This window comes from Tupaia chinensis, unplaced genomic scaffold (genome assembly GCF_000334495.1).
Source record: "Tupaia chinensis unplaced genomic scaffold, TupChi_1.0 Scaffold000407_4, whole genome shotgun sequence".
Classification (NCBI taxonomy): Eukaryota; Metazoa; Chordata; class Mammalia; order Scandentia; family Tupaiidae; genus Tupaia; species Tupaia belangeri.
The window spans coordinates 2,545,852-2,554,947 of NW_006159912.1; the positions used below are offsets into that span (position 1 = coordinate 2,545,852).

General features: G+C 52.7%; 1 protein-coding gene across 1 annotated transcript in view; it reads right to left on the reverse strand.

Annotated features, from left to right (window-relative positions):
* The window catches only part of RASL10B (RAS like family 10 member B), a 6,577-nt gene extending 108 nt beyond the window's left edge, over positions 1-6,469 (reverse strand). Inside the window, exons 1-3 of the mRNA XM_006154419.3 lie at positions 6,111-6,469; positions 1,073-1,197; positions 1-175 (exon numbers count right to left, since the gene is read on the reverse strand). The exon at positions 1-175 is cut by the window's left edge and continues 108 nt beyond it. Coding sequence (XP_006154481.1) covers positions 1-175; positions 1,073-1,197; positions 6,111-6,326 — 516 coding nt within the window. The 5' untranslated portion in view covers positions 6,327-6,469. The remainder of the gene's footprint in view (positions 176-1,072; positions 1,198-6,110) is intronic.
* Positions 6,470-9,096: the final 2,627 nt, after the last annotated feature.

Here is a 9,096-nt window from a genome sequence, read left to right on the forward strand (position 1 = left end):
CTCGCTGAAGAGCAGCAGGATGTGCCAGTTGTACTTGGCCGAGCACTCCACGTAGCCGCACTTCCAGGTCTTGCGCACCAGGTGCGACACGTTCCAGCGTGGGATCACGCGTCCACGCTGCAGGTCCCGCTTGTTGCCCACGATGATGATGGGAGTCTCCGAGGTGCCAATCACCCTGTGACGGAAGCAGAAAGCCACTTGTCTGTCAGCCTCATTTCTGGACTGTGAGACCGGCAGGGCGGGCCGCGCCAATACTGCAACTACAGGCACAGCCCTAAGCCCTGGAGCCATTAGGCTGGGGTCTTCCAAAAGTTCATGGAAAATACAGAATATGAGAAACGGTATGCATGAATTTCAATTTTTTTATGCCAATATAAACTTGTACTTCACTTTTCCACACACTTTTTTCAAGTTCCCCACGTATTCTCTAAGCACAGCTGACCTAAGTCAATTGAATTCAGAGATCGGGGTATCAGTGTACCCGTTTTACAGACTCATTTCGGGACTGGGAGACCGGCAGGCGGGGCCGCGCCAATACTGCAACTACAGGCACAGCCCTAAGCCCTGGAGCCATTAGGCTGGGGTCTTCCAAAAGTTCATGGAAAATACAGAATATGAGAAACGGTATGCATGAATTTCAATTTTTTTATGCCAATATAAACTTGTACTTCACTTTTCCACACACTTTTTTCAAGTTCCCCACGTATTCTCTAAGCACAGCTGACCTAAGTCAATTGAATTCAGAGATCGGGGTATCAGTGTACCCGTTTTACAGACAAGCAAACAGGTAAATGAAGACGAGCTTAAAGTCATGCAGCTGAGTGGCCCTGGCAACCTGGTTCCCCCAGTCCCCACCCTTAGTCACTACTAATCCAGTCACCCCATGGTCACAGTCCCAGAATGAATTAGCAGAAACAGGGACAGCTGACTGGGTGAGCATGTGCCCATCGGGGTGTGCGCGTGGGAACGTGGGGGTACATACGCTTCGTCTGTGCCCTCCCACTGTCCCCTTAGGGACTGGCTAGCAAGGCAGCGCCCACACGGGTGGCACCAGGTCGTGTTACGCCCTCACCTCGTCTCCAGGATCTGCTGGCGGATGGTCTTGACGTATTCAAAGCTGTCAAAGCAGCAGATGTCGTAGACCAGGATGTAGGCGTGGACGCTCCGGAGTCCCCTGCAGCAGGCATCTGCCCACTCCTGCAACAACCCAGCCAGTACCAGGGTCAGAGGACCATGGTGTCCCCCTAGCTCCCAGCCACCTCCCTCCAGACGGACAGCACCCTCACCTGCCACTGCACTTGCAGCCTTCCATACCCACCCGGCCCCAGGAGGCCAGGCCCAGGGAGGACGGACGAGCTCACGAGCTCAGTGCTGCAGCTTTCTCATCCTAAGTCAGGACAGGGAAGGCCCGACCATCTGACCTCCAAGACCACTGCAGTGTCTTGTGCACATTGGGAGGCTAGCTCTGCCTTGTTGCATTTTGTCTCCTCATCTATCCATCCATCTACCCGCCAGTTCATCCATCCATCAGTTCTTTGTTCAACGAGTACATCTATTGAGTAAGTACCTCTGAGAGCCCAGCTCTGAGTTAGTTGTTAGACCTGTTGAAATCTTGTCTTCCAAAGCTCAACTCAAGTGCCTCCTCCTCCCAGAGGCCTTCCTGATTGTCTACTCTTCCTATACCAGGGGACTACTTCATCCACCTCCCATGTTCTAACAACCCTCTCATTATACCTCGGTTAAAGCTGTTCTATTTCCAGCTGCTCACGTCAGTTGTGAACTTCTGAGTGGACCAGAGCCAGGCCTGCCCTGTTTTTGCACACTCCCTCCTCTCCAGTCAGTGCCCAGTACTGTTGCCTCTTGATGCTCCGTAAATCCTTTACCTAGGCCTGTGAGCTCTCCATGGTCCTGCTTCACCTGCTCAAACTGGGGTCCATTCAACTCCCGCCTCTAACTTGCCCTTAAGTTGCTACCTGCTGTGCCCCTTCCGTGTGCTCCACTCTGCCCCCAGGGTTAAGAGGCAGAAGGCCTAAAGAGAAAAAAGATTAAGAATGATGTAGAGCAAGGCCCCAGGGCAGTTCCAGGGAAATGGCACTTCCTAAAGGTGGCAACTTCTCAGGGAGGGGCTGCTGCTCCAGATGAACAGGCCCCTGGAAAGGCAGTGTGCTAAAGAGAAAGTTCCCTCGGAGATTAATTAGCTAATTAACGTGCCAGCAGATGGCAATCACAAGAGCAGTTGCAGGCAGCAAGTGTGTGGAAAGAAGGGGGTCCCTGAAGTGGTTGGGGGAGCAGGCTTTTAAGGGCTAAGGGAATCCAGGCCTTCTTCCTCAAGGGCCCAGACAAAAGCCTGGAAGGTGGAGGCACGTCTCCTTTCCCAGCTAGAGCTGAGCTGGGGCAGGGACTAAGCAGGAAGGAGGACTCCAGCTGGCTCTGCACCTCAAAGAAGGAATAAAAGGGAAGAGACTTCGGTGGCAGTCGTGGAGTCAAGTCTGACTTCAGAATAGCACTTCCAACTCAAAGGCTTAGAAGATGCTGCAGTGAATTTCCCCAGGGAGATGATGTGGCATCTTTTCTTTGTGCTGAGGTTTTAATTTTTGGTGCAGGGGGAAGATGCTGAGGACAAACCTAAAACTGTAGGAAACCACAGACTGCCTTCCTCTTGGGCTACTGAAGACTGCATTCTGTTGGACGCGGTGACCTCCGGGAGCCTGAGACCTGAGGTGTATGCGGTTCCTCCCTCTCCCCACAGGAGGACTGGTGATCAGTGGGAAGCGGGAGGGAAGCCAAGCTCCCACCCTCTTCAAGATCTCTGCTGGGGAAGGGAGCAACTGTCTGCTTTCGAGGGTAACAGCCCCACCTCTTCCCAGCATGCAGCCTCCTCAAGGGGACCTTGAGTTGTCTCCCACCCACTCCTCTCTGAGGGCTCCTAAATGGGAGAGGAAGGCGGCTTCTGATTGGCTCAATTGTCCCTTTGCCCCTTGACTGAAGGGAGGAAGGAAGATGGCTCGGGTGTCTTTGCAGCTTGTTCAGCGCAGGTTCCAAAGACCCTCTCAGGGCTGAGACCAGAGAGAGGAACAGTGGAAACCGAGTCCAGTTCCAGGGAAACAGTGGCTAAGGGCGGCTTGTCCAGCATGGCGTGGCTGGTAAGTCCTTTGGCGGGTTGCATACACCTTCTAACCTCAGCTTCCTTCTCTGATGGGGACGAAGGTGCTGTGAAAGGAACTACTGAGGTTCAGAGCCAGGAAATGCCACTCTCGGGCTGGATCTCATCTGGCATTGGAGAAAAATGTATGATTTAATTTTTAGATGGTGGTCTTCTGGATCCTCGGGCTTTATATTTGGCCTTTGGGGCTTGTAGGATCCCCTCTCAGTATTTCTCTGCTCAGAGAACATTCATATTTCTCAGAAGAAAGAGACACAAAGGCCCTTAGACATATGAAAAGATGCTCAACTTCACTCATAATCAGAGAGGCAAATAAAGACTACATTGAGAATATCATATTTCATCTCTCAGACTGTCAAAAGTCCAAACGTTTGACAATATACTCTGATGACAATATACTCAGCTTAGGGAAACAGGCTCTCATGCACTGCTCACAGGTGCTCAATGTACGTAACTTCTACAGATGCGAATCTGCAGGCACCTTCCAAACCCCAGACGCATTCACCATAACTTTGACCCAGCAATGCCATTTCCAGGAATCGACCCCACAGATATACCTACTTATCTACAAAGTGACTTAGGTACAAGGTATACACTGTGGCCCTGTTTGAAACAGCACAAGATTGGAACCCACACACTTATCCAGGAAGAGGGGACTCCATGGTACCTCTCAGTGGTGTTCAGTGTAGCCATGAAAAAAAAATGAGGAAGTCATTGAGATACTGATATGGGAAATCTTCAGGTTATAATATTAAGTTAAAAAAAAAAACAAGGTACAAGGACCAGCAGATGGGGTAGTGGCTACCTTGCTGGACTTTCACATGGCCAACCATGGTTTGAGTCCTAGACCTGGAGGCTTCAAATTCATACCATGTACATGTGCATGCATGCCCAAGATTCCAGGAGGAGAACGGAGGAGAAGGGACTGCGGCGTGGCCATCCCCCCTGGGGAATGATTTCTCTCTTTCTGTCTCTCTTTTTGGTGAGCACACACGCCCTATAGCAAAAATCCCCCCTCCTCCCTAAAAAAAACCAAGATATAGACTATGGTTTTTGGTTTGGTTTGGTTTGGTTTTTATGTAAGGAGGAGGAATAAGAATACATTTTTTAAATAATTATTTTATTTAACTTGGTTTATTTTTAATTTGGTCAGTGTGAGAGTGGGGAGGGGGGACGGGGAAAGAGAAAGTGAGAAAGCAAGCCACCAGGTCCAGGACTCGAACCACAATTAGTCATGTGGGAGCCCAGAGCCCTTAACCACCATGCTACCTGCCTGCCCTAAGAATATATTTTTTTATCTGAGTAAAGAAACACTAAAAGTGAGAATAAAAATCCAGTGAGAGTAGTTACAGAGAGTGAGATAAGAATTGGGTGAAGTGGGAAGGGGTAAGACCCAGATTTCTCTGGGTCAAAGTTTCGACTTTTAAATTGTTCTTACCTATTGCAAAGTTAAAATGAAATTATATTAAAAATACATATGTGTGGCTGGCAGATGGTATGGTGGATAAGGGCGCTGGACTCCCACATGGCCAATCACAGTGCGAGTCTCAGACCTGGTGGCTCGCTTTCTTTCTCTCTCTCTCTGTCTGTCCCTCTCTGGTCAAATTAAAATAAATAAAGTTAAATAAAAAACAATTCTTCAAAAATTTTTTTTCTAAAAAAAATACATATGCAACTAAATGAGAAAAAAATAAACCAAGCTCAGTGTGCAGGCTTGCAGCAAGCTTTGAGTGTCCACTCAGGCTACTGTTGTAGTCGCTTTTAGAGGCCAACTGTTAGGCCCAGACCCCACACCTATTGCCCTGACTGGCTCAGCCTCAGTTTCTGGGGCAGATATGTGGATCCGGCTTTTGTCTTTGGTGCTGACTCCGGGCACCTGAGATGGGAGAGACCGGTCTCTGGCAGGTAGGGACAAGGCCTTCCTGCCTGGTGTTTCTAAGTGTGATCAGCACTGAGCTTCCCGTCGGCCCCAAGTCCCAGCCTGAGATCGCTGGATTTGCTCAGTTACAATAGGCCAAGCCTCGTCCCCAGCCTTCTGGGTCTCCACCACTGGGCCCCTTCCTCCCTGCAAACCTCAGTGCAGTGGTCAGAGGCTTCCTTCAGTGAGCAGTCCTGTTTTTCGAGCTCAGTTTCCCCTGCTCTCCACTCGCCCTCAAGCAGCAGGCAGACAGCAAGAAAGAGGGCCTGGTCCCAGCTGGCTGGGGGAAGGAGCGCCCTAAGAGAGGGCACTGGTGGCATTTAAATCCAAACCCTCAGTAAGGGTATTCAGCAGGCAGGTCCTGAGGTCAGGGGGTCAGCATCACATCAGAAGAAACCTTTGGGCAAGAGATCTGACTGGGGTCTCCAGGTCTCCGACAGCACGCATTTTCCAGGTCCCGCTATTGTGCTGTTGCTTCTGCAGACAATGGGGAGTGAGGGTCTGAGGCTGTGACAGGCAGAGCACTGAACACTCACAGGCAGCTGCGTCTCCTGCCCTCTCTACTGCCCCTTACCTGCCTACAACCTACTGACTTGAGACATCACCTCCTGTGGCCCCATCCTACCTCAGCACACCTGGGTGGGTTAGATACCCCCTTAAGGCTGCCCTAGCTCCCTGGACCTCCTCCAATCACATCACATATCACACTATCCAGTAGCCACCTATCAGTCTGTTTTCTTCACACTAGGAATTCCTTGAAAGCAAATTCCCTATCTGTTCTGCTCACTGTCCTGCCCTGCTGTCCACCTCAGGACCTGGCACACATTCAGCGGTCATCAAATATTTGTTGAATAAACTAGCACACAAATGAACAGGTTCCTGGGACAGCTCTTAGCAGGGCGGCCCCGGGTGCAGTGCAGAGCTCTCAAACCCGGTGGTGCGTCCTGGCAATAGCGCCAGAGCTGGAGTAGGTTGGAGTCAGCCTCTCCTGGATTTCCCCACTTGCCCAAAGCCAGATAGCCCTCCTACCTGCAGCGTGTTGACAGGGAAGGCGCTGATGGGCGGAAAGTCGAGGATCTGGAGGTCGTGCACATGGCCGTTCATGACGACAGCGGGCAGATAGAGGCGGCGGGCGGTGGTGGGCACGCAGACCTCGCTGAACTCGTTGTACAAGAACTGGCGCACGATGGCACTTTTGCCCACGCCTCGCGCCCCCAGCACGGCCACCCGGTAGGTGGAGACCATGCCTCTCGCCCCACTCCGCCACCGCGTCCTTGCCGCTGCCTGGGGCTCCCCCGGGCTGCATATTCCAGGGCCTGGGGGCTCAGCCGACGTCAGGACCAACCATTGCTGCCTCTGCTTGCCCTGGGCGCTCTGCTGCCTCCACCTGGACTGCGGGCACAAGAGGTGGGCTTAGTGCACCAGCTCGTTCCTGAGCATATCCTGTCCTTTTCACCTCGGGGACTCTGCTGGAGCTGCTACTGCCACCCGGAATGCTTTCCCTTTCCCAAACCCCAAACTCCACCTATCCAAAACCATTTCCCTGCCATCCCACCAGAGTATCAATCTTTCTTGACTTGCACCATGGCCTTTTTCACCGAATGTGACTCCACAGCCAAAGAGAGCTGCAGGCTGGAATTGAACTGGCACTGTTCAATTGGTAGCTTTTGTCCACAGGCCTAGGACAAGACAGCAACTCCTCTGAGTCTCTGTCTCACCCTGAAAGAGGAAGATGAGGCACGTGTGTCTCAGTGGGAGCACTCCTGGCGTTCTTTACCGTGCAGGACTGCCCACACGTTGCAGGGCATTTTGCTGGAACAGCCAGTAGCAGCTTCCAGTCACCGCATCTGACTGCAATGACCAAACCCCACCCCCACTCCCAATGCCTCCAGCGGAGAACCACCAGAACCACGGCACTAGATAATCATTTTTGCTCTGGGCACTTACACTTCAGCATGCCCACATGGTTATCCCTGGTCAGTACGATCGTCCCGAGGGACAGGACTGTGATTCCCACGGGGGAGGGCAGGCTGAGGAGTAAGTGTGCCCCGACAGCACACAGCACACTGCTGGGAGTGGCTGCTATTCCTTTCTACAAGGCTGCAGTACTCCCGATCAAGTTCAGTGGCTCTACCTAGAGGGTGCCTAGGGCCAAGGGCTGGAGAGGGGTGGGACCTTGACATGGATTCATTAGCTCTTTACTTGCCCAGCTTCAGTGACTGAGGAGCTGAAGTGCAAATCCCAGCCCTGACATTTCCTAGCTGGGGGTCAGTGGGCAAGTCACCTGTCCCATCTGAGTCACGTTCTGCACACGTGAAAATGGGATTGAGGGCTCCTACTTCTGAGAACATCCAAGTAAACCTCTTAGCCAGAAAGACATTTTCCTCCTCCCGCTGGGGATGCTGACCAGGCAGGCTGGCACCTGCTGAGACCTCCTGTCTGGAGACTGTTGCTAGGAAGGTGACACCAGTGCCTGCTAAATGAGTCCAGGACAGGTGGGTTTGCTGGGTCCATGCCTTTCAGCATGCATGCATGTTTTTCCTGGGGATGCATGCTCTTTCCACTCATGCACATTCATAGCTGAATGTCTCCCAAGCTGGCTTGGCTCAGAGACCCAATCCATGGGGTTTGCCATGCAGCACAATAAATAAAAGGCAGGATTGCAAATGAGAACCACCAGCGTTTGCTTGCCAGCTCTGCCAGTCACCTGAAGCATGACCTTGGGCAAGAAACTTCAGAGCATGGTGTAAGGTCAGGCATGTAAAGCCCAGTGCCTGGCACAGAGTAGGTGTTCAATAAATAGTGACCACTGTTACGTATTGGGGTCCTTCATTCATCTAAGGTTTTCTACACTCAGTGGGACCTCCGAGAAATCCCAAGAGGGGTTACTATTCACTGTTGCATGGGCTCACATTCACATAGTGTATGCGAGAGATTCCTTCCATTTTATTAAAGGAAACAAAATCCAAGCCTCAGAGACATAGGGAAGTGAAGACCTCCCAGCCAGCTGAGTTGTTACCTAATGCCAGGCCCTGATCTCCTTCCTGCCCCATGCAGTGTCCTTTCCCCAACAGGTGTTTAGACACTTCTGTGGGCTCCCAACTAGGGGAAGTACGAATCCCTAACCCCTATGCATCCTTAGGCCCCAAGGCCCCTCAGGCATCCCTGGACACTGGCAGCTGGGCAGGAGACTTGGCTGGGTTAATTACATAACCAGCACAAGCAGGTGGGGGTGGGGGCATTCTTGGGGGAGGAAGAAAGGGCAAGGAGTGGAAGAAGAGTCTCAGCCTCTCTCCGGGTGTGGCAACTTAGAGGTTTCTGGGATGCATCCTATCTGCAGATTCTCCAGGACCTCACACTGCACAGAAACCAGTCTTTTCTGGGAAGTAGCCGAGAAATGAAAGCAGGGCACGTCGGGGAGCCAGGGATGGGGTGTGCAAGAAAGGCCCCTAGGATGGGGCCAGCATCCTGAACTCACCAGGCCTAAGTGTGGCCCTGTTCCCAACTCAGGGGTGATTGGTGCCTCCTCTTTCCTCCCAGGGAGAGGTTCTGGTCTAGACGTTCATTAACACACATCCCTGGCTAGGTGGGCATGGAAGGGGCTATCCCCAGAAGCAGGGCCCAGGCCCCTGAGTGCTCCCTCCCCAAGGCCTGAGCTCTGCAGTGAGTCTGCAGACAGCGCCCAGCAAGAGACCAGGGACACACAGGGGCCAAAGCCTGGTTCCTGACCCCGCCCCCACTTCCTCCAGGACCCCAGGGTCCCTGCCCCAGACGGAGGGCCGGATTTTGCAGATCTCCAAGGCCAGGTCACACGTCCACGGGTTTGTTCCCACCACGTTCGCGTGGGCTGGGAGGAGGGTAAACCAAGGATGCTGGGTTCCCCATGACCCGAATGACAGGAGTTTGGGGGGAGGGATGCAGAAGCCTGACTCGCTCTCCGCCCCCAGCACCCTGCAGGCACCCCCACCCCCCGCCCCCAGCTCTAGCTCTCACGTGGCAGCCCCGCGCCGCTTCC